At 60.5% G+C, this 24,589-nt stretch overlaps 1 protein-coding gene across 3 annotated transcripts in view; it reads left to right on the forward strand.

Annotated features, from left to right (window-relative positions):
* LIMK1 (LIM domain kinase 1) overlaps positions 1 to 24,589 on the forward strand; it is a 34,260-nt gene that overhangs the window by 1,487 nt on the left and 8,184 nt on the right. For 2 of the 3 annotated variants that reach the window (XM_074974727.1, XM_074974729.1), the window contains exons 1-10: positions 10,446 to 10,812; positions 12,271 to 12,409; positions 15,925 to 16,034; positions 17,221 to 17,427; positions 18,141 to 18,246; positions 18,334 to 18,518; positions 18,667 to 18,850; positions 19,267 to 19,353; positions 21,874 to 22,005; positions 22,674 to 22,733. In XM_074974727.1, coding sequence (XP_074830828.1) covers positions 10,652 to 10,812; positions 12,271 to 12,409; positions 15,925 to 16,034; positions 17,221 to 17,427; positions 18,141 to 18,246; positions 18,334 to 18,518; positions 18,667 to 18,850; positions 19,267 to 19,353; positions 21,874 to 22,005; positions 22,674 to 22,733 — 1,371 coding nt within the window. In that variant the 5' untranslated portion in view covers positions 10,446 to 10,651. Of the gene's footprint in view, positions 1 to 1,690; positions 1,788 to 10,445; positions 10,813 to 12,270; positions 12,410 to 15,924; positions 16,035 to 17,220; positions 17,428 to 18,140; positions 18,247 to 18,333; positions 18,519 to 18,666; positions 18,851 to 19,266; positions 19,354 to 21,873; positions 22,006 to 22,673; positions 22,734 to 24,589 lie in introns of those variants that run through there. The other variant, XM_074974728.1, reaches the window with a different exon arrangement.

The raw sequence follows: 24,589 nt of genomic DNA on the forward strand, positions 1-24,589 counted from the left end.
TTGCTTCCACCCCCCGCGGAGCCGGGCTCCGTGACTCAGTACTTGGGGCCTCCACTGCCCCCACACCGGGGCCCTCTCTCCTGACAGCTGGGGAGCGGTTCCTGGCTTGTCTTGGGCAGTCGGGACCCCCTGCGCCCGCTGACACCCTGCACACTCAGCCTGCTGAGGGGCCCTGACCTTCTTGCCACCCCACATCTCCTCCCCCATGCCTCTTCCTATCCTCCCCTCACACTCCTCACCCCTGCACACCTCCCCCTTCCTTCCCCCTCATGCACTTTGCTCTTCCCCTCCACAGCGAGTCACCTGCCTGACAGCATCTTCCTCACCACCTTCCCTCACCCCTTCATGCAGCCCTCAGGGCCAGCAGGGCTCCCCACCCCCGCCTTTCCCAAACCAGCAGCCTCCACTGCTCTCTCCCCTGAGCTCTGGACTGGCCCTGGGGCCCCGGGCTGAGTCTGCCCCTTGCTCTCCCTATACCCCACTCCGCTTTGCGCTTCCTGCCCCCGCACCTGCCAGTCAGAGGAGACAGAGCAGCAGTCATGGGCACTCAGGGCAGTGCTGGCACCACCAGGGAGCCCCACCGCTCTCCAGGGCCCCAGCCTGGCCCAGGCCACGCTCCTGACCCCTGCCCGACACCACACACCCAGTGCCTGTCACCCTGCCCCAGCCTGAGCCCCAATGTGACTCTGTCCCAGTCCTGCTCTTCCAGCACAGGCCACGGGCACTGGAGGGGGCAGCTCTGGCTGTGGCTGGTGGGATCAGTAAATATAGGCAAGGTGAGTGGGGAGTGCAAAGCAGCCACTGGGAGAGCACGGCTATGCCTGGCTTGTGCTGCACCTCCCCTGGGCCAGAGGCCAGGCTTGGTCAGGGCCCAGAGATGGGGGGTCAGGGTCAGCATGGGTCCCAGTGGGGGATGGGGAGTCAAGGCTTGTGTGGGTCTGGAGGATGGGGGTCAGGGTCCATGCAGGTCCCAGTGGGGGAGGGGCATCAGGGTCACTGCAGTTCCAGTGTGGGAGGGGGTCAGGGTTTGTAGGTGTTGCAGTGACAGGATGGTGGGGTGTGTGTGGCAGGGGTGAGTGTCAGTGCGAGTCCATGTGGGGGGATGAGGCTCAGAGTTACTGTGAGTCCTGGTGATGGGCGGGTGGGGGAGGGTCAGTGCAGGCCCTGTGGGGAAGGGGAAGGGAATGGGTCCCAGTGGCAGGCGGGCTGTGGGCTCTCAGGTGTGAGGGGGGGATGTGCCTGGCCTAGTTGTTCTTGCTCTGTAGCGGTTTCGGTGCTCCTCGCACAGGGGTCTGTGGGACTAATCGCGTGCCCGTTTCTGGCGCCATCCCACCAAGGCTCGCCGTACCCTGCACACCTGCCAGAGCATGCTGCTGCATAGCCTGCCAGGCAGTCGCTACATCACATTCCCCTTTCACTGATGGGGAAACTGAGGCACAGAGCAGGTAGGAGATGTTCTATGTCCCCCCGACTCAGGAGTCCTGCTGTCCTGTCCTGTCCCTTTACCACCAGCTCCCCCTGCTGCACATGTCTCTCTCCATAGTTGCCTCAGTGCATGCAGGTGAGGTTGGGTGCTGGACTTCCACGGGAGAAGGGCTCTCAGGGCTCCCCGAGCCAGATTGGCTCTGCCGGGGCTGGCTGTGCCCTCGCATGGGAGTGCAATAGCCTGTGCTGCTTCTGTGCCCTGCAGGAAGCGACCTGCCTGTATGTGCGAGCTGTGGCCACAGTATCTACGATGGACAATACCTCCAGGCCCTGAACGCTGACTGGCATGCTGACTGCTTCAGGTAGGAGCCACATGGGACAGGCATGGAGGTCTCCAGCCTGCGCTCCCCAGCTAGAAGTCTAGCCAAGGCTAGAAGTCTAGGGACAGACACTGGTGTCACCTCCTGGTCAGGGCTGCAAGGTGGCAGCATGTGTACACACACACACACAATGTGTCCATGTCCTGCACAGATATACACTCATGCACTGTCACACACACACACACACACAGACAATGTCCTGCACAAACACACACACATGCAATGCCTCTCTGGCACAGAACTTCCTGGGTTAAGGGCCCTGGTCCCAGCTAGCCGTTAGACTTGGGGTGGGCATTCCCAGGGTGGGCTGCAGTTCTCCCCCGGATGGGCTCTGGGGCCCTGGCACACCCTGGCTGCCTGTGACCCTGGCAGTCTGCTTTGGTTTCTTGCTTGCTTCCCTGGGCTCCTCTCTCCCCTCAGCACCTGCTCTTCAGGCTTCTTCCCAGCCCTCAGCACTGCCCATGTCACCCAGACTGCCCAGTGGCCTGGTCACAGGAGGGAGCCCTGTGTGCTGCGTGGGGCTTGAAGCCTCTCCAGCACTCAGTCAGCGAGGGCTGTCCTCCGAGCCAGGCGCTCCAGGCATGCCAGGTGTTCGGACAGGCCAGCCGGGGTGAAGGGGCGTTTGCTGCTGCAGCTGGATCCCAGATGGGGTGAAGCACAGTGTGAGCATGGCGTTGCTGGGCCCCTGCGCTCCCTGTCACGGGGAGCCTGCAGGCTCCCAGCCACTCCTCTCAGAGGCCTGCCCTTCAGTGCCACACAAGTGTGCTACCCCTCACATCTGTGGTTGCAGCACAGATAAATGTCATTCCACAGGGAGGGCTCAGACACCAGGCACGCAGCATGGAGTGTGTCCCTGGCCTGGGGAATGGGAGTGCCCAGCCCCTGGCATCCTTGCTGCAGCCTGCCTTCAGCCTGACCCACCCAAACCTTACTGGGACCCTGTGTGCCAATGCTTGCTTCAAGGGACCTCCCTGCTATTCTACTGCAGTCCCAGCCTCTCCCAGCAGGGGCGCTGTAGGGAGGGGAGTAGGAGTGCTGGCTGTGGGGGAGCTCCCAGCTATTTCTGCTCTGGCATCTCCCAGCAGGGGGCGCTGTGGGGCGGTGTGAGGGTGGCACCCTTCATTATTATTATTACTGTTTGTGTTACCGTAGCACCTAGCAGCCTGAGATGGCCCAGGACCCCATTGTGCAAGGTGCTGTACAACACAGAACAAGCTGACCCCTTGGCCTGTCCCTGGGGCACAGTGATGTCTGCAAGAAGCCTGTCTGGGAGCGACCCAGATTCCGTGGGAAGCTGGGCTGCTCTCTGCACTCCACAGCCCCATGCGCTACTGCAACTGGGCAGCCATTAATAGCAGCAGCGGCAGCTGGAGAGCATGTGAACGGGGCCATCTGCTCCTCATTAGCCTGTGTGCCGGCTAAGCCGGAGCCAGGGAGGGGAGCGGTGGACTGTGCATCGCATCCTGTGTGCTGGAGTCCCCAGAGTGGGGGCAGGCTGTTAGGCTTTCTGGGGCCAGGACAGAGCCAAGCCCCTCTGCCCAGGCAAGGGGGTCAGCAGGTGTTTCTCCTTCAACCTGTTGAGGGGGCAGAGGGTGGGAGTCATGCCGGTTCCCTCCTCGTGCCGACACCGTGACGGTGCCCCTGTGAGCAGGGCGAGGCAGCACCGGGGTTAATGCCGGCAGCTGCGCTGGAGCTTTGCTGACAGCGGCGTAGCCAGCCACCGAATTGCCGCTAGCACCAGTGCAGCCCTTCCCGGGCTGACAACACAGCGGGGCTCTCTGGAGCTGGGAAAGCCCCGTTCCCTCGGCGTGCACACACGGGTACCTGCCTCAGGGCTCTCTGCACTTGGCAGGGATGCACCTGTGCATCTGCATCCCGGAGGCTGTGCATGCGACTGGGCGTTGGGTTCGCTGGCAGGGACGCTGCGAGTTTGTGGGCAGGGGTGAGCTGCGATGTTGGAAGGCAGGGCATGGGGGCAGGCGCAGTGCTGTTGCAAATGGGGGAAGAGATGTGGGAGGGCGTGTATGGGTGGCAACAGGGCCATGTCCATGTGGACAGTAAGCTGCACACGTCAGTGCTGATGTTATGCATGGAACAGCGGGGTGCCATGCGGGTTGGCTGGTGTTGTGTTTGCAGGCGTGTGCCTAGGGAGGGGAGGCCTGTGAGTCCCCATGAGGAGCCAGCCCAGGGGAGGCGCAGCAATGGCCGATGCAGGGCAGGCTGCTGGCTGTCACTGAGGAAGCCACGTCCCTGTGTGATTACAGCTCAGTTTCCTTTCCTCCTCAGGCTGCTGGCTGTGGTCTGGGGGTGGAGGGAAGTGAGAGCAAGTGTCTCTCCCTGAGTCACTGAGGCCAGAGCTGTGGGGAGCAGGCTGGGGAGGAGGGGATGATGTCATGGGTTCCTGGTCTCTCTTCTCCCTCTCACTTAACGCGTCTGTAGGAATTAGAAGCCACAGAAGTGTGTGCAGGGCCTCCCTGGCCAGCTGGGGGAGGCACCCCCACAGCTGAATACATGGCCCCACCATCCTAGCAGGGGCCGTGCGTGAGTGCTGCTCACTGAGGCGGGGGCCACACGGCCCCGGACTCCAGTTCTGGTTCGGAGGATGCTGACTGCTGTGCTCAAGAAGAGCCGCTTCCTGAGTGCTGGAGCCAAGTAAGTGTGTGGGGCTGCTCTGGCTTGCACCTGAGCCTCTGCCATGGCTAGGGACACTGCATCACCATGGGCTTGGGGCCACGGTGTGGGACGGTTTGCAGTGGAGTCCGGACAGCACCCTTGGGTCCGAGCCCAGGACATGGATAGAGAGAAGGCAGCAATCCCGAGGAAAAGGCGTGTGCCTGGAGACATACTGCCAAGGAAATAGAAACTGTGGCAGGAAATGTCCCCTCCCCCCACACCCAGCCCTCTAGCCTGGAGGGCAGCTGCCCCCACACATCTCTCCTCACCGCCTGCTCACTGCTTCTCCTGCACTCGTCTGGTTAGCAGGCAGCTGAGGCCAGACCAGCTGTGGGAGGTGGAGGAGCTGAGCAGGGTGTGGTGATGGTGAAATTCTGATAATCTTCTGGGGGCTGCGGCTTCCTCCCCCAGACTGGGGGGAATTGGCCCCTCGGTGACTAGAGGAACCTTCTGGGGCTGTGGCTGGAGCCGGAATTTTCCTCCCTCAGGCTGGGGGGAATTGGCCTCTCGTGACTAGAGGAATCTTCTGTGCGTTGCAGCATTTGTTACCTTGTTATGCACTTGGTAAAAAGTCTGGCTGCTTTTTGTGTGAAATATCCCCCACCTCCCCTCCACCCAGCACCGAGGAACCGAAAACCCCTCTGCTCCAAAGTGGGCAGCTTTCCCAGCCGTCTGGGCGTGTGTGTTGTTATCCCCTTTCTCAGATGGGGAACCTGAGACAGCATGAGAGGAAGTGACTTATCTGGGTCCGGGAGGGATGCTGGGGTCTGCTGGACTGAGCAAGGGTTGGGGAGTCAGGTGGGTGAGCTGGGTTCTTACCCTGGATCTGACTTGGGCCAAGTGGACACCCAGTGAGAGCGCCAGGGTAGATCAAAGGCAGGTGGGTTTGCCTGCTCGGAGCAGGGCTAGGGGACGTGCCCTGGGCACTCACCATCACTGCTACCTCCGGCAGAGCTGCAGGGGGGCTAGAACAAAGGTCTTCGCAAGGTTGAGAGCCCAAGCAGCACGGGAGAGGGCGACCCAGCCGCTGCACCCCTCCCCGGACCAGGGGTCACCCCAAAGCTCTTTGAGTTACTCGTCTCTACCTACGGAACTGCCTGCAGCCGAGCAAGGGGGCTCTCCCACTTAGCGCTCTGCAATGCGTGTGCGCGGTGCCGTGCGGCTGCGTGCACGCCCGTCTCTGTGCGTGCCCGAGCGGGTGAGCGCGCCAGCCCCGCCAGGCTCCGGGTCCTCGCCAGGGGCGGGGGGCGCGCGGGGGGCGGGCCGGGGCGGGCCGGGGGGCAGCGCGCGGCCCAGCCGCGGGGTGCTGCCGGGCTGGGGCTGGGGCGGGGCCGGGCCCAGGCCACCGCCGGCGGCCCCTGCACAGAGCCGGGCCGCCGCTGCGAAGGTCGCCGCCGCGGGGCTGCGCCCGGCCCCAGCGCTCGGCGCCCTCCCGGGGGCGCCTGAGGAACGCCAGGGTGACGTCATGGGGCTGCCGGGGAGTGACATCATCGCTGATTGACCTGCGACCCGCGTGCCGCCGAGAAAGGGGGAGGAGACAGGAGCGGGCTGCGGAAGCACAGCCCCGCCCCCACTGCGCCTGCCCCTGCAGCCCCGCCCCCAGCAGCCCCGCCCCCAGCGCGCCTCACTGCAGCCCCGCCCCCTCCAGCCCCGCCCTTCCCGTCCCCCTCCAGCCCCACCCCCTTCAGCCCCGCCCTTCCCGTCCCCCTCCAGCCCCGCCCCCTCCAGCCCCCCATGGACAGCCCCAGCCCTTCCGCCCCCCATTATCCGTACCCCACCCCCTACTGCAGCCCCACACCAGCACCCCACAACCTCCATCCCCACACTGACACCCTCAGCCCAATCTCTGACCCTGCCCTCCATCCCCCCACTGACAGCCCCACCCCCCCAAACTCCAGTCCCACCCTGATACCCCCCACTCCAGCCCTCAGCCCCTGCCCGTCACTCTCCGTACTGCCCCCCCCGGCCTGACACGGACACTCCCATGCCCCCACTCCAGCCCCCCTCTCTCCGTACCCATGATCCTGACCCCACGCGCCTCTCATGAACAGCCTGCTCTCCGCCAGCCACATGCTCCTCGCTTTTCTGCATGCGTCTTCCCTACCAGGCATATAAAAGGTGATCTTCCCATGCTGTGAGCTTCCCCACAGCAGTGTCCTGCTCCTGGGACTCCCATGCTGTGAGCTTCCTCACAGCAGTGTCCTGCCAGAGCCCAAGAGTTCCAGCAGTCGTGAATTGCACTGTTCGTGCGTACTGTTCAGTCCCCCTCCCCGCCCCGCTGTTGGGACTAGCTCTCCAGCAAGCCCAGCACCTGGCGCCCGGGGGAGTAGAGAGCTGTGGACAGACCACAGCAGCTGGGGCCTCCCCACTGGGACAAGGCGTTCATGGGGAGCAGAGGGTTCTGCTTGCCCCCAGCAGCTGGAAACCATTGCGGCAAGTGCAGCATGAGTCAGAGCTGCTGTGCCAGGCCTAAGGACACATTGCCAGTGCGGGCTGCACATCTGCAGGATGGCTCGCTCGCCGCCTTCTCGGGCTCCTGCCTGGTTGGCCGGCCGGGGCACGGCTCAGACAACGGGAAGGACAGTGCTGCTCATGTAAGGCATTCTTTAATGCATCTTGCATGGCGTGATGGTAGGTCTTGCTGAGCACAATCTGAACCAGGCAGATCTGTGCTGCAGTGTGAATGAGGATGATAAGAACCAGACAGGGACTGTCTTTTTGTTCTCTTTGTACAGCACCTAGTGCAAGGAGGCCTTGATCCCTGACTGGGGTCCTAGCTGCTACTGTGCCACAAATAGAGTATGGGTATGTCTACACCAGGCGTCTCAAACTAAATGACCACGAGGGCCACATGAGGACTAGTACATTGGCCCAAGGGCCGCAGCACTGACACCCCGCCCCCACCACCGTGCACCCGTCCGCACTCCACCCTGTCCATGAGGCCCCGCCCCTGCCCCATCTCTTCCCACCCCTTCCCTGCCCCCATTCCAACCCCTTCCCCCAAATCCCCACCCCAACTCCGCACCCTCCCTGCTCCCAGGGGGTGCAGGAGGGGTGTGGGTGTGGCGGGGGCTCAGGGCAGGGAGTTGAGGTGCCGGAGGGGTATGGAGTACAGGAGGGGGCTCGGGGTGCAGCAGGGGGCTCAGGGCAGGGGGTTGGGGTGCGGGGTTCAGGAGGGGGTCAAAGGCAGGGGGTTCGGCTGCAGGAGGGGTTTGTGGGGTGGACTCCGGCCTGGCACACACCAGGGGCAGGGCAGGCTCCCTTCCTGCCTGCCTGCCCTGCCCCCACGCTGCTCCGGGCCAGAGCAGCTCTAGGTAAACATGGCGAGGGGCCTCGGGGAGCTGGCGGGCCGCAGAAAATAACCCCGCAGGCCGTGTGTTTGAGACCCCTGGTCTGCACTTAAAATGCTACAGCAGTACAGCTGCAGAGCTTCAGTGTAGACACTACCTATGCTGACAGGAGGGATTTTGCCGTAGGCGTCGATAATCCACCTCCCTGAGAGGCAGTAGCTAGGTGTCACGGAGTCCCTGGGCAATGCTCTGGAACTGCTCCCCATGAAGCCAGTCAGGACTCTGGGGAAGTCTCCTTTCTGTGAGCAGCCTGTCTGCAGGACACACAGCGCATGCAGCTTCCACCTTCCTGGGTCTGAACTCGGAGCATTCAGCCTCCTCTGCCCCTCCGTGCGCTTTCCACAGCGAGTCCGCCCAGGCGGGCTCCTGGGGAAGCCAGAGGGTCCTGCCCCCCAACTCAGCAGTCAGACGTGACTCTCAGCCAGCCAGTAAAACAGAAGGTTTATTAGACGACAGGAACATGGTCTAACACAGAGCTTGCAGGTGCAGAGAACAGGACCCCTCAGCTGGGTCCATTTTGGGGGGCAGTGAGCCAGACAACCCCGTCTGCACTTCACTCCATGTCCCAGCCAGCCCCAAACTAAAACTCCCTCCAGCCCCTCCTCCTCTGGGCTTTCCCAGGCCAGGAGGTCACCTGATTCCTTTGTTCTCCAACCCTTTAGCTCTCATCTTGCAGGGGGGAAGGGTCCAGGCCATCAGTGGCCAGGAAACAGGGTGTCGGCCATTCTCTGTGTCCAGACCCCTGCACACACCTGCCCTCTAGGGCTCTGCAATGATCATGCACCCTTATCCCACCACCTAGATACTTAAGAACTGCCTAGGGAAAACTGAGGCACCCCCACACTATTCAGAGGAAACATTAAGAACAGTCCCACTTCGTCACACTAGGTCCATGGAAGAATTCGGCCATCTACCTAACGCTGTCTATACTGGGCTCAGGTGGTATAACTGTCTCTCAGGGGTGTGGATATTTTCACACCCCTGAGAGACATAGCTACACGGATGTAAATTCCTAGCGTAGCCCAGGCCTGAGATTCCAGGCCTATTACCTGTCTGTGTAACTCTGAAGCCTGGAATGTCTGGTGAGCCAGCCGGAAGCCATGGAAACAGCTCCAAGCATGATTGAAGGCTCTTTTTGTCCAGACAGTCACCAGGTTCAGCCACCCCTGAGATTCACGGAGTGTTACCATCCAGTTCGCTGCCATTGGTACCTTACAAGTTCCATCCGTGCGAGGCCCAGCGACAGCCAGGCATGGCAAGGGCGTGTCTGCCCTTAGAATGCTGCAGCCGGACAACTGGAGCGCGTCAGGGAAGACACTACCTCTGTGGATAGAAGGAGCGCTCCCATCCGGGCAGGCATTCCACCGCCCCAGAGGCAGCGGCTAGGTTGACAGAAGAATTCTTCCGTCCAACAAGTGCTGTCTACCCCAGGGTTTCACTCGCACAGCTGTGTCTCTTGGGGTGGCTTCCTGGTCAACAGGGTCACAAGACTGCTACCCAGTTCCCTTCTCCTCCATCACCCGCTCACTCTACCCCCATGACTCACACAGACACCCCATCTGTAGCTAACCCACATACGTTCCTGGTCGGGACTGGACCCAAGAGTTGTCAGAGGTAACTCAACCATTCACCACCCTTACTCTACAGCTAATTTGCACTAATTGGCTGAGGGAGATGGCACAGATGTGGATCACTTGGCCCAACTGCCAAAGCCGTGCACCAGCCTGGGCTCCCAGCTCCATGTACAGCTAACACGAGGGATGCTGTCATGCTCTGGCCCCAATTCCCTCGGGGGCAGGTCCCGGGCTGTGGCTGGACAGCACATGATGTACACAAATCAACTGCTGCCTTGCAACCCGCATGCAAACAGGACATGACTCTGTGACACCGCTTCCTCTTCCCCCCACACCAGGGGAAACCAAGAGCAAGTAGGGACCCAAACACAGCCAATGCCTTCCCAGTGCCCCACACCGTTACCACACTTGGGAACTTACCTCCGAGGCAGGGCTCCCTCAGCCATGGTGCCAGGCTGGAATTAGAGGGGGACCGGCAGGCAACATGGACAGGACACAATTAGAGGCCAGCAGTGGCTACCCGAGCTACGGAGCTGGGATGCAATTAGAGACCAGCTGTGGTCACCCGAACTACAGAGCTCGGCCACAATTAGACACCAGGGGAGACGTGAACTGCAGACTGGACAGAATTAGAGATGGGTGGGGGGTGTCTCTGTGAGCCGGGGGGAGGGGTGGAATTAGAGATGGGGGTGTCAGTGTGAGCCGGGGGGAGGGGTGGAATTAGAGGTGGGGATGTCGGTGTGAGCTGGGGGGAGGGGTGGAAATAGAGATGGGGGTGTCGGTGTGAGCTGGGGGGAGGGGTGGAAATAGAGATGGGGGTGTCTGTGTGAGCTGCGGGGAGGGGTGGAATTAGAGATGGAGGAGTTTGTTTGATCCGGGGGATGCGGTGAAACTAGAGATGGGGCTGTCTGTGTGAGCTGGGGGGAGGGGTAGAATTAGAGATGGGGTGTCTGTGTGAGCCGGGGGATGGGACGGACGTAGAGACTGCATGTGGCAAGGAATCCTGGGACTGGGGCCTGAGATCTGACAGCTGGTTCATTCCCTAGGGTGAGCAGGGGATGGAGGAGAAGGGAACTGGAAGCCAGCATGACCTGGGCATCACTATATTGAAGACAGTCTGTGTGGGACCAGGCAGCTGGGAGTCACCTAGCTACTGGTGCCTGGGCTGGCGAGCTCCTTGTCGGCTGGCTGGAGGGCGCACAGCGAGCAGGGCCGTCTCATCTCATGGTCAGAGGATGGGGATTGCCACATGCTGGAGCCCTCTGCAATAGCCATGATCAGAGACAGGAAATGGCCCTGGGTGGCTCGTGGCCTGGCCGCTGCAGTCTCTTCCACACACAGGGCGCAGGATGGTGATGGCTTTTTCCGGAGCGGTAGGACCACGGCAAGGCAGCAGGCTGCTGTGGTGCTGTAAGTGCTGATAACCACCGGCCATCAAAGCCCAGTCTGCCGACCATTGCCATCCCCTGCAGAGCATAGTCCATGGAGCCTTTGGCTCCGTCTCCATTGCGGAGCCCGCCAGGTGACCCAGAGGTGCTAGGCTTTAGGAGAAGTGGTGGCAGCCCAGAGTAACGTGCAGTGATTTTGATCACTCTGGGTGTGTGTGCACTGCAGTTAGATGCCAGCAGCTGGTCCACGCCCAGTGACCCGGGCGCGCAGGGCTCAGGCTGTAGGACCCTGTGAGGTGGGAGGATCCCAGAGCCCAAACTCGGACGTCTATACCAGAAGTAAACAGCCCCTTAGCCCAAGTCAGGGGGTGTCTACATGCAGTGTAGACATACCCTGAGTGTGAACGTCTGCACCGAGAGCTGGAACGGCAGCTCTCCCAGAAGCCCACGGGAGCCTGGCAGCCCCCTGCCAGATGAGCGACACTCTCGCTCTCTCTCCATCGGGATTCAGCACAGGGCACAGTTCAGAGGTGCCCACACAGGTGGGGTCAGGGTTCAAGAGCTTCCCAGTTGCGCAGATGCTGTCAGGTTGCAGCCCTAAGGTCCCGTCAGCTTGGGGTCACCCACATAGTCTGTTCTTCCTCTGCATGGGGGCGGGGGGGGGGTAAGTGTCACCAGGGTAGTTACATGGTGGGGGAGGGGCTGAACGTAGCCGGGGCAGTTACACGATGGGGGAGGGGCTGAGCATAGCTGGGATATGACCAGGAATGGGGGGAGGCGCTGAGCACTAACTGTGCTGGGAGGGAGCTTGAGCCTCCCGTGTTGTCACTGTGAGCCCAGGGGAAATGAGCAGGCCTGGGAGAGGCCAGCAGGATGCAGCCTGAGCTGGAGGGGAGGCAAAGCTGGCTGGACCAAATACACACCTGGTGCAATTCCCCTGGAGTCCCTGGGACAGCAGCAGGGCTGGGGATGGGCTGAGGCTGACGGGGGTGGGCTAGCGAGGGGGTAAGGAGTGAGGTCTGTAAGGTCACAGGGGCTGGGGGTCTCTTGCCTGCAGGTGTGTGAGGGTGGGGAGCTTGGGCTGGGTGCGGGGTAGGTGACAAGGAGAAGACACCAGCAGGGCCATACAGGAGGGATGGAGGGCAGCTCAGCGCGGAGGGCTGGGCACTAGCTGGGGCAGCCCCTATGCCCGCAGCACATCAGCTAGTCCTCTGCTGTGGGGCGCACAGCCAGGGGCTGGGGCTACAGATTCCGCTGACAGGGAGGATTTCCTCTGCAAGAGCCCAGAGCCCAGCCCTGCAGCCGTTTGGGAAGGTAGCGCCCAGCAGGAGCGACCCAGCCCCATGGTGCTGCGGCTTTCCTGTGGCCAGGCGGCAGGGAGGGGCAGGCCCGCACAGTGCCCTCGTTCAGATCCCGATGGGTCACGGGCAGGCTCTCCAAAGGGCTTTGCCGTCCGTGAGCTGCCCTCTTGCTACTGCAGGTGCTGCGAGTGTGGGGCCCTGCTGTCCCACCAGTACTATGAGAAGGATGGGCGCCTCTACTGCAAGAAGGACTACTGGGCCAGGTTCGGGGAGCTGTGCCACGGCTGCTCGGAGCAGATCACCAAGGGGCTGGTCATGGTAAGTACCATTTGCCAGAGCAGAGGCGTCTGCCCCCTGCAAGCAGTCTGAATGTGGGTGCACCAAAGGAATAGCTTAAAGTGAGGGGCACAGGGCTCTGTGTGGCCAGCCCAACCCGGGTGCGAGGCCTGACCGTGTGCAGTCATTTACCCCGGTGCCTGGCGCCTGAGGAGGTCTGGAGCACTGCCCAGCCAGACTGGAACTGGGATCAATGCTATCTCAGTGTGTAGGCTAGCAGAGACTCAGACCCAGGGCTCCTTGGGTGCTGGGGATTCCCACTAAGCCAGTGGTCTTGTGGCTAGCAGTGACTGGACATTTCCAGCCCAGTTTCTCCGCGGGGCAGCCTGGGACATGACCTGGGGCTCAAGCTGAAGATGGGGGCGGTGCTAGCTGGTGTCATCTGGAGATGAGGTCATTGGAAAGGGAGTAGTTTCCAGCAGTGGGCGAGTAAATAAGTCACACACACAGCAGGGAGCCTGTTACACTTACCCAGCACCATGGTAGGAGAAGCCAGGCTCATGCACCAGCAGGGGAATTGGTACAGCACCATGCTACAGGTAAGGGCCAGACCGGGAGCTGCGGCCACTGCCCACGAAGGGGAGGGCCAGGAGGGACGCTGCTTTCCAGCAACCGGGGCCCCTCGGCCATTGGAGCTGGGATTGGGGGGCTTGTTGCTATCACTAATGTCATTGGATTTTGGATGGAAACTTGTAACCTCTTGCCTGAGGCAGATAAGTTGCAATTAGTCAGGGAGCTGGGAGAATAGCCAGGGTGAACCAAGGTGGTCGAGAGCCATATCCACCCTCTTTGCGGACAAGGGGTCAGTAGTGATACCCATAGGTGCTGGAACTACGGATGCTGGGGAAGGCTGCCGCACCCCCTGGCTGGAAGTAGCAATAACAACCCAAATACGTGGTTTCAGCACCCCTGGCGGGACCCCAGTAAGATGGTAGTGGAGTCACGCCTGGTGAGAGCAGTTCCAGCCCCAGGAGTTAACGGGACGCTGTCACGTCAAAAGCGACTCAAACCTCCTGTCCTCTATTCTTGGGGACCCCCACGCTGACAGCGCCGGCAGTCTCACCTCCCTATCTGTGACTCACTCTGCGTCTCAATCAGCGTGGGCAGCACGGAATGGCTGATACCTCTCGCTTCTGTTTGTCTGGTGGGCGCTCTGTGGGGAGTGATTTGGCGCAGGTTTTATTGGCAAACTCCCAACCTTCCCTGTGCGAGCAGCTGTGCTAGTCAGTGCCGTGCTGGGGCTGCAGCGCCCGCTTGGCATGCAGGGTTTGGGCTGGAGGGGATGTTTACATCCGAAAGTCACCACCTGCCAATCAATTGCCTTTCAGTTCATGAACGCCGTCCTGCTGGGTTTATACAGTTTCTCCCCAGCACATGCGGACAGGGCCTCTGAGGCTAAGCCCAGGGGTCCCCCCCACAGCCAGGGCCTCTGAGACTCAGCCCAGGGGTTCCCGCAGGGACAGGGCCTCTGAGGCTGAGCCCAGGGGTTCCCCCATGGCAGCTCGCCTTCATGCTTGAGTCTCTTTCCGAACCCCAGGGCTTAGCCTGTACACGTCTTGCCTGAGGTAGCAAGTGCCTTCCAGGCAGCCCTGCCTCTGCATTTCCCGTCTCCCTGGGTGCTTCAGTCAAGTGTTGTCATTGCCACAGCGGGGAAAGGCCAGTCTGGGGAGGCCAGCCATGTGACTGTGCAGCAGCGCAGGGCACTTCCCCTTGTTTACAAGCACAGGGCAGGGAGGGGCTCTTTGCCACCCCAGGCACAGGATGTAGTACCCTGGCCATGAGAGCAACCCCTGGGATCCCATCCAGGCTGTCCCCAATGGGCAGGGCCATTCCCAGGGCGTTGTCCAGCCAGGGGTGAAGAGCTCTCACCCTCAGCATAGAATCATAGAATCATAGAATGTCAGGGTTGGAAGGGACCTCAGGAGGTCATCTAGTCCAACCCCCTGCTCAAAGCAGGACCATTCCCCAATTAAATCATCCCAGCCAGGGCTTTGTCAAGCCTGAACTTAAAAATATCTAAGGAAGGAGATTCCACCACCTCCCTAGGTAACGCATTCCAGTGCTTCACCACCCTCCTAGTGAAAAAGTTTTTCCTAATATCCAACCTAAACCTCCCCCACTGCAACTTGAGACCATTGATCCTTGTTCTGTCATCAGCTACCACTGAGAACAGTCTAGATCCATCCTCTTTGGAACCCCCTTTCAGATAGTTGAAAGCGGCTATCAAATCCCCCCTCATTCTTCTCTTCCGCAGACTAAACAATCCCAGTTCCCTCAGCCTCTCCTCATAAGTCAGCCTTGACCTGGCCTCACGTCAAAGGCAGCCTTGACCTGGCCATCAGGCCGTGTTTTCCTTGACTACATCTAATCCTGTGATTCCTGAGGAGCCCTGGCCAAGTAGCTGCCCTCCCTGCCAGGGCTCTGCAGGGTCTTAGCACTGTCCCTGTCCCCTACTTGTCCCTTGGCCAGCTCTCTGAATCTCCTCTCTCTGTGGGCTCCCTCCAGCCCAGAGCCTGTCTGGCTTTTTTCTCTGTGAGGCACCCAGAGCAGAGCCCGGTGATCCTGGCTCTGGCTCCCCAAGCAGGAGAGAAGGGCCAGGCCCCTCCCTGCTAGGGCATGAGGCCATCACTCCATGCCGCCTCAGACAGATCCCTGCCTGGCAGGCTCCCCTCACTGCACCTCCCCCCCTCACCGCCTGGCTGGGGGTGAGCTCCCAGCACACAGCCAGTGAGAGGCAGACTCCTGCAGCAGGGAGCAGGAATCCAGGCCCTGAAGGCAGGACCCCTGGTGCAACCCCTTAGAAGGGAAGGAGTAGAGGTAATCCTGCTTCAGAGCCTGGCCCAGGGCTGCCAGGGGGCCCAGGGCTGCCATCCCTTGTGCCCCAAATGCGATTGAGGGATAGCGGGGCAAAGCGCTGCCTTGGCCAGACCTGCTCCAGCTGGTGTAGCACCCCAGGTGCTGGGGTTCCTGTAGAGGAGGCAGAAAGCTGGCAGAGCTGGGTCCTGTCCTGCCGGAGGGCCCCTACGTGGGGGAGTTTCCCAGGGGGCCTTACTGCTGTGTCGTACAGTATGCTGGTGCCAAGGAGCCACCTGGCACCAGTGAATGGGACCCTGTGTCCATGGGCAGAGCTCATGGGTAGAGGACCAGGGAGGAGGAATGGGCTAGGGCACAGGGCAGCAGGGAAGTGGATCTTGCCAGTGGGACCATGAAGGGGCCCAAGCTCGGGCTGCTGGGGTTCAGAGCAGGGATGCAGGATGTGACTCCTGCCTCACCCCAGCATTGGCCTAGCCCCACCGTGAGCCAGCCCCATGCGCCTGTCCAGCCATGGGGCCAGCAGCCTGTGGGGCTCGGGCCCAGCAGCAGGAGGCTCTTCCAGTCACAGCAGAGGAGTGAAATGGGCAGGATGCTTGGCCCAGCGCTCGTCCGGCTGCTCCCTGAGCGATGGGGGGCGCAAGCAGGTGGGCGCACTCAGCCCTCGCTCTGTGTCCCCTGCGCAGGTGGCCGGGGAGCAGAAATACCACCCAGAGTGCTTCCTCTGCCTCAGCTGCCAGGCATTCATCGGAGACGGCGACACCTACGCGCTGGTGGAGCGCTCCAAGCTCTACTGGTACGTGGGGCTGGGGGCACGTCCCTCCCCCCGGGCCACACCCCTCCCCCAGGGCCGGGTCACATCCCCTCCTCCCCCAGGGTCACGACCCTCCCCCCGGGCCACACCCCTCCCCCAGGGCCGGGTCACATCCCCTCCTCCCCCAGGGTCACGACCCTCCCCCCGGGCCACACCCCTCCCCCAGGGCCGGGTCACATCCCCTCCTCCCCCAGGGTCAAGACCCTCCCCCCACGGCCGGGGGCACGCCCCTCCCCACCCCCCATAGTCGAGTCACATCCCCTCCCCCCCAGGGCCAGGGTCATGTCCTTCCCCTGCCCCCCCATCCCCTCCTACCCGGGCCAGCATCATGCCCCCTACAGGGGCAGTCACACCCACAGGGGCGCACCGGAAACAGAGCAGTGGCAACGATTCCAGCAGGTACCGGACTAGTGGCCAATGGACTGATCCATTCCGGCAGGCGCGGGGGGGGGGGTACTGGACAAGGGGCCAGTGGGCTGATCCATTCCAGCAGGCGGGGGGTACCGGACTAGTGGCCAATGGGCTAATCCATTCCAGTGGGCCGGGGGGGGCGGTACCAGACTAGTGGCCAATGGACTGATCCATTCCGGCAGGCGGGGGGGTGGTACCGGACTAGGGGCCAGTGGGCTGATCCATTCCAGCTGGTGGGGGGGTACCAGGCTAGTGGCCAATGGGCTGATCCATTCCGGCATGTGGGGGGGGGGGTTTACTGGACTAGTGGCCAGTGGCCTGATTTGGGCCATCCTGTGTTGTCACCCTAACTCTTGGGTCTGCTATGGCCGCAGTGTGCTCCTGTTCCTGGGCCCCCATCCCAGTGCAGCCTTCGGACACACGGTGAGAGTGGGGCAGAGTAGAGCCCAGCTGTGGCACTTTGCAGAGTGGGTGCTCAGCCAGTCCCCTCACACCGCTTGGGACAGGTCTAGTCTGTGGGTTCCAGGCTGGGAGTCCCTCTTGGCACATGCCACAGTCTGAAATGCACTGTTAGGGAGCACGGGGTGAGCCCCAGCCCGCTGCTCACTGCCTCTCCTGGGCAGGGCTGTTCCCCTCCATGGGTCCCCCTTGCCCTGAGCCCAGCTGCAAAGGAAAACTGCTGACAAACTGGTCCTGGCTTCTCTCCTGTCTCCCCGCGCTGGGTCTGACCCGCTGCCCTCCTCCCCACCCCTCCCAGTGGGCACTGCTATTACCAGATGGTGGTGACCCCGGTGATAGAGCAGATCCTGCCGGACTCCCCGGGCGCCCGGATCCCGCACACTGTCACGCTGGTGTCCATCCCGGCCTGCAGCGACGGGAAGCGAGGGTTCTCTGTGTCCATCGACCAGCACTGCAGCTCCCAGGGCTGTGGCTCAGAACACGCCCACACGGTCCGGGTCCGAGAGTATGTATCTGCCCCAGGGGAGGAGGCCAATGCTCTAGCATCAGCGGCGGGGGGCCGAGGGGGGCAGGCACTCACAGGCAGCAGGCTTGGGGCTAGTGGGCACGGATCTCCCTGGTGCAGTGGGAGCCCCTCTGCCAGTTCTCATGGCTCTGTGCATGAGGAGGAGGCCAAAGAGCCCTGCAGATTGAATCCAGCCCCACCACCCCACCCACACACCCTGCTTCACCCTTCTGAGGGGTGGGAGGTCACATCCCATCTAGAGCCAGCAAGGAGGGGCCCAAGCAAAGCCACTTGTAATGGGAGCTGTGTGGGCAGCACCGAAACCCGCCCCAGCCCCTTTGGCTGAGGGGCCACTGAGCAGCCAAGAACAGGGGAAAATCCCCCCGCCCCGAGAACAGGGGAGAATTCCCCCACCCCAAGTGGGGTGGAGGACACAGGAGCCGCTGGGGATGGTGGTGCCTGGGCCAGTCTCCTGCAGGGGTGGCTGGGGCATGAGCCTGTGGTGCTGAGGGTGACCAGGTGTCATTTTGTATGCAGGGGGTTGGAGGGGAGGGGGCACTGGTGGGTGACACCGGAAAGCCTTTTTGCTGTGTGGGGTGGGGATGCCTGGGACCCTGGAACTCCAGCCAGGGGGCTGGACATGAGGCCTGCGTGAGCCTGTCCCCGTGCAGGTGTGGCTGGAGCTCACAGCACTGTGTGTGCCCTGCCCCCAGAGTGGACCCTGACTGCATCAGCCCCGACATGAAGAACTCCATCCACATTGGGGACCGTATCCTGGAGATCAACGGCACCCCCATCAGGCATGTTCCGCTGGACGAGGTACGCCCCCTCCCCATGCTCCCCCAGCCGGCCAGCAGGGCCCAGGCAGCTGCCCAGGGACCTGAGTCCCTCACTCTGTGCCTGCAGATTGACCTGCTGATCCAGGAGACCAGCCGCCTCCTCCAGCTGACCATAGAACACGACCCCCACGAGGTGGTGGCCCGAGAGTCGGTGCTGGAGAGCAGCCCCATGGCCAATCTGCACAGCCCCCAGCGCTCGCCAGCCTGCACGCCTGGTGGTGAGGCTAGTGCCATGAGCCAGAGGACAGTCATGTAAGGACAGCTTTTACAAGCGTGCCCAGCACGCTGCTGGATGGGCTGAGGGAAGGGTTGGGGGGGTGAGAGCTCCGGTGGGATAGAGCCTGGGGCCCCTGCGGCCATGGCCCAGCTGATTTGCTGCGTGCTTTGCCTGGCTCTGCAGGAGGAGCTGCAGCATCGACAAGTCCCCGTGCTCCAGCTCCTTGGGCTCTCCTGCCTCCCAGCGCAAGGACATCAGCCGCTCCGAGTCGCTCCGTGTTGTCTCCCGCGCGCACCGCATTTTCCGTCCCTCAGACTTGATCCACGGCGAGGTGCTGGGGAAGGGCTGCTTTGGACAGGCCATCAAGGTACCGCCCACCCAGCTCGGGTCTCTGCTGGCACCCATACCCACCCATCCAGTAACCCAGCCCCCTCCCGCGCGCCTTGCTTCCTGGGGACCCCTCCCCACTCTCTCAACTGAGAGCCCAGGAGAGAAGGGGCCAGGCCCCTCAGGCCACTGTCAGGGCTTGCATTGGAGATCCCTATCCCTTCTCCCAGTGTCATCCATGTGATGGGCTCAGCTCCTTTGTCCCCCCATTATCCTGTACCTCTCCCCCCACATGGGGAGGTGGGTCTCCCAGTAGTTGCCATAGAGAGGAGAGAGAGGGGACAGCTGTGCCCCACTCCAGCATCCATTGCAGCCCCACCCTGCTGAGAAATGCTCCTTGTGGCAGGGAGCTGCGGGGTGTGGCTGCTCCCACAATGCTCTGCCCCTCTCTGCTAGGTGACGCACCGGGAGACGGGCGAGGTGATGGTCATGAAGGAACTGATCCGCTTTGATGAGGAGACCCAGAGGGCATTCCTCAAAGAGGTGAGTCCACCCTACTTGCTGTCCCTGGGCCCTGATCTCACTCCAGCCACACCCTGTCCCATCCCAGTCTCTGTCCTTCAACCCTGATCCTGACCCAACCCGGTGTCTGTCCCTCTCCTACTCCTCAAGGCTGCAGGAAGGATTTTCATACTGTCTCAACAGACCTTCTCATGAGCAGACTGGGGACACATAGCCTAGACGGGCCTACTGTAAGATGGGTGCACAACTGGCTGGAAAACCGCACTCAGAGAGTAAAAAGAAAAGGAGTACTTGTGGCACCTCAGTCTCTAAGGTGCCACAAGTACTCCTTTTCTTTTTGCGAATACAGACTAACACGGCTGCTACTCTGAAACCACTCAGAGAGTAGTTATCAGTGGTTCACAGTCAATCTGGAATGGCATAATGAGTGGGGTCCTGCAGGGATCTGTTCTGGGTCCAGTTCTATTCAATATTTTCATCAGTGATTTAGATAATGGCATAGAGAATACACTTATAAAGTTTGTAGATGATACCAAGCTGGGAGGGGTTGCAAGTGCTTTGGAGGATAGGATGATCTGGACAAACTGGAGAAATGGTCTAGAGTAAATAGGATGAAATTCAATAAGGATAAATGCAAAGTACTCCACTTAGGAAGGAACAATCAGTTGCACACGTACAAAATGGGAAATGACTGCCTAGGAAGGAGTACCGCAAAAAGGGATCTGGGGGTCATAGTGGATCACAAGCTAAATATGAGTCAACAGTGTAGTACTATTGCAAAAAATCATTGTGAACTGTATTAACAGGAGTGTCGTAAGCAAGACACGAGAAGTAATTCTTCCACTCCACTCAGCACTGATACTCAGCTGGAGTATTGTGTCCAGTTCTGAGCGCCATACTTTGGGAAAGATGTGGATAAATTGGAGAAAGTCCAGAGAAGAGCAACACAAATGATGAAAGGTCTAGAAAACATGACCTATGAGGGAAGATTGAAAAAATTGGGTTTGTTTAGTCTGGAGAAGAGAAGACTGAGAGGGGACATGATAACAGTTTTCAAATACATAAAAGGTTGTTACAAGGAGGAGGGTGATAAATTGTTTTCCTTAGCCACTGAGGACAGGACAAGAAGCAGTGGGCTTAAATTGCAGCAAGGGAGGTTCAGGTTGGACATTAAAGCTTTGTTACTGTCAGGGTGGTTAAGCACTGGAACAAATTGCCTAGGGTGGTTGTGGAATCCCTGTCACTACAGGTTTTAAGAACAGGTTTGACAAACCCTGGGGTTGGTTCTCCCTGACAATGGTCAGAGTCAGACAATCCTTAGTCCTGCCTCAGTGCAGGGGGCTGGACTAGGTGACCTCTTGAGGTCCCTTCCAGGCCGACATTTCTATGATTCTGAGGGGACCCAGCCTAGTGGGGGCAGGGGAAGGGCCCTTTCTCAGACTCCCACACTGCCGCCTATGGGTTCTCAGCAATTTGGCCAGGCAGCCAAGGCCGGCCAAAAAGGCAGCGCCGTGTTAGGCTACTCACTTTGTGACCCCGTCTCAAAATGTAATTGTAAACGGGGAATTGTCATAGAGCGGGAGCACTTCTAGTGGGATTCTGCAGGGATCGGTTCTTGATCCTAGGCTCTGTAACCTTTTTATCAATGACCTGGAAGAGAGCACAAACCATCACTGATCAAGTTTGCAGATGACACAAGACTTGGGGGAGTGGTAAATAATGAAGAGGACCGGTCACTGATTCAGACAGATCTGGATCACTTGGTAAACTGGGCACAAGCCAACAATGTGTGTTTTTAATACAGCTAAATGTAAATGTCTATGGAACAAAGTGTGTCAGCCACACTGCCCTGGGAAGCAGGGACTCTGAAAAGGATGTAGGGGTCGTGGTGGAGAATCAGCTGAACAGGAGCTCCCAGTGCAACGCTGTGGCCAAAAGGGCTAATGCCATCCTGGGATGCTTAAACGGGGGAATCTTGAGTAGGAGCAGGGAGGTGATTTTTCCTCTGTATCTGGCACTGGTGCGGCCACTGCTACAATCCTGTGTCCAGTGCTGGTGCACACATTTCATGAAGGATGTTGGTAAATTGGAGAAAGTTCAGAGAAAAGCCACAAGAATGATTAGAGGATTAGAAACCTGCCTGATAGTGATTGACTCAAGCAGCTCAATCAGTTTAACCTAAGAAAGAAGGTGAAGGGGTGAGCTGATCTCAGTCTGGAAGTACCTACTTGGGGAACAGAAATTTGGCTCTTCAGTCTAGCAGACAAAGGTCTAACAAGATCCAGCAGCTGAAAGCTGAAGCTGGACAGGGGTAGGTTAGAAAAAGGTGAATTTTTTTAACAGTGAGAGTAATTAACCCTTGGAACAACTGACCAGGGTTGTGATGGAGTCTATTTTAAATCAAGATGGGCCGTTGCTCCAGGAATAACTGTGGGACATGTCTCCCGACTGTGCTCTGCAGGGGTCAGACTAGATGGTCACAGTGACCCTGTTGGCCTTGGGATCCATGAAATGATGACCATGGTGCTTTGGCTCCCGTAGGTGAAAGTAATGCGGTGCCTAGAGCACCCAAACGTGCTGAAGTTTATTGGGGTGCTGTACAAGGACAAGAGGTTGAATTTCATCACAGAATACATCAAGGGGGGGACCCTACGAGGCATCATAAAGAGCATGGTGAGCAGGAAAGTACCCCGGCCTGGAGCCCCGGACACAAGTCGGGGGTGGGACATGAGCAATCTTGGATGTTATGACACTGTTGGTAGAACATGGGTCATTGAGGTGGCTGAGGTGTGTCCGTGCGGACTATGGCCAGGGCTCTCCCGGGGCAGGGGTGGCTGGCGCTGTGTCCGTGCGGACTATGGCCAGGGCTCTCCCGAGGCAGGGGTGGCTGGCACTGTGCCCGTGCGGACTATGGCCAGGGCTGTCCCAGGGCAGGGGTGGCTGGTGCTGTGCCCATGCGCACTATGGCCAGGGCTCTCCCAGGGCAGGGGTGGCTGCTGCTGTGCCCATGCGCACTATGGCCAGGGCTGTCCCGGGGCAGGGGTGGCTGGGATCTGTCCATGTGGACTATGGCCAGGGCTCTCCTGAGGTAGGGGTGGCTGGGGTGTGTCCGTGCAAACTATGGCCAAGGCTCTCCCAGGGTGGGAGTGGCTGAGCTGGACCCATAAGAGCTATGGCCAGGGCTCTCCTGGGGCAGGAGTGGCTGGGCCTTGTCCATGCAAGCCGTTGCTCAGTGCTCCTGGGCAGGGCGTGAGCCACGGCCCAGGGACTGCTCCAGGCCTGGGCATGCAGGCAAGCACCTCTTCCCTCTCCTGGCACTAATGGAACCCTTCCCCCCGCAGGACAGCCAGTACCCGTGGAGCCAGCGTGTGGGCTTTGCCAAGGACATTGCGTCTGGAATGGTGAGTGAGGGGTCTCAGCAGAAGTGGAGCCAGGGGCTGGGCACTCTACCCATGGGTGGGTTTGCTGTGCACATACACACCGGGCTTACAGGTGGGGGCGATGGGACACTCCAGACAAAGGTACAAGGGAGAATGCATGAAGGGGAACCAGTGCTGCAAGTACGGTGGTACGGTGCGGTACGCCATACCAGTCAGATATTTGGAGCTGGTACGGCGTACCGGAAAGACAGTGGAGGACCCCGCCCTCAGCCCTTCCACGTAGCTGTATATCCCGAGCCCTCCTGCCTGGAGTCTGTAGAGCAGAAGTCTCTGGTGCAGCAAGAGGAGGACAGAGCTCCCCCGCAGGTAACATGCGATGGAGGTGGATCATGGGCAGGGGACGTGGAGAGTGTGGGGGCCCCAGGCTGGGCGCGGGGTGGGGAGAAGTCACATGGGGAGGTCACGTGTCACCCCTTTGTGTCCCTCCCATGATTGCAGCGTACTAGCAAGAAATGATTTCTACTGGCACCACTCAGGGGAACTGTGGGTAGCTCAGTGACACTGAGTCTATAGATGCTGTAAATGTACCGGCAGACACGGTACAGGTCTTTATGGGGCGTTGCTGTGCACGTACAGGCAGGGGGTGTGCGGGTGTTTGTGGGGGCGTTGCTGTGTGTGTAGAGGCGGGGGTTGGTGTGCGGGTGTTTATGGGGGTGTTGCTGTGTGTGTAGAGGTCGGGGTGGTTGTGCGGGTGTTTGTGGGGGCGTTGCTGTGTGTGTAGAGGCGGGGGTTGGTGTGCGGGTGTTTATGGGGGCGTTGCTGTGTGTGTAGAGGAGGGGGTTGGCGTGCGGGTGTTTGTGGGGGCGTTGCTGTGTGTGTAGAGGCGGGGGTTGGTGTGCGGGTGTTTGTGGGGGTGTTGCTGTGTGTGTAGAGGCGGGGGTTGGTGTGCGGGTGTTTATGGGGGCGTTGCTGTGTGTGTAGAGGCGGGGGTTGGCGTGCGGGTGTTTGTGGGGGCGTTGCTGTGTGTGTAGAGGCGGGGGTTGGCGTGCGGGTGTTTATGGGGGCGTTGCTGTGTGTGTAGAGGCGGGGGTTGGTGTGCGGGTGTTTATGGGGGCGGTGCTGTGTGTGCAGAGGCGGGGGTTGGTGTGCGGGTGTTTGTGGGGGCGTTGCTGTGTGTGTAGAGGCGGGGGTTGGTGTGCGGGTGTTTGTGGGGGCGTTGCTGTGTGTGTAGAGGCGGGGGTTGGTGTGCGGGTGTCTGTGGGGGCGGTGCTGTGTGTGCAGAGGCGGGGGTTGGTGTGCGGGTGTTTGTGGGGGTGTTGCTGTGTGTGTAGAGGCGGGGGTTGGTGTGCGGGTGTTTGTGGGGGCGTTGCTGTGTGTGTAGAGGCGGGGGTTGGTGTGCGGGTGTTTATGGGGGCGGTGCTGTGTGTGTAGAGGCAGGGGTTGGTGTGCGGGTGTTTATGGGTTCGGTGCTGTGTGTGTAGAGGCGGGGGTTGGTGTGCGGGTGTTTGTGGGGGCGTTGCTGTGTGTGTAGAGGCGGGGGTTGGTGTGCGGGTGTTTATGGGGGCGTTGCTGTGTGTGTAGAGGCAGGGGTTGGTGTGCGGGTGTCTGTGGGGGCGATGCTGTGTGTGTAGAGGCAGGGGTGGTTGTGCGGGTGTTTGTGGGAGCGTTGCTGTGTGTGTAGAGGCGGGGGTTGGCGTGCGGGCGTTTAGGGGGGTGTTGCTGTGTGTGTAGAGGCAGGGGTTGGTGTGCGGGTGTTTATGGGGCCGTTGCTGTGTGTGTAGAGGAGGGGGTTGGCGTGCGGGTGTTTGTGGGGGTGTTGCTGTGTGTGTAGAGGCGGGGGTTGGCGTGCGGGTGTTTGTGGGGGCGTTGCTGTGTGT

This window comes from Natator depressus, chromosome 17 (assembly GCF_965152275.1).
Source record: "Natator depressus isolate rNatDep1 chromosome 17, rNatDep2.hap1, whole genome shotgun sequence".
Classification (NCBI taxonomy): domain Eukaryota; kingdom Metazoa; phylum Chordata; order Testudines; family Cheloniidae; genus Natator; species Natator depressus.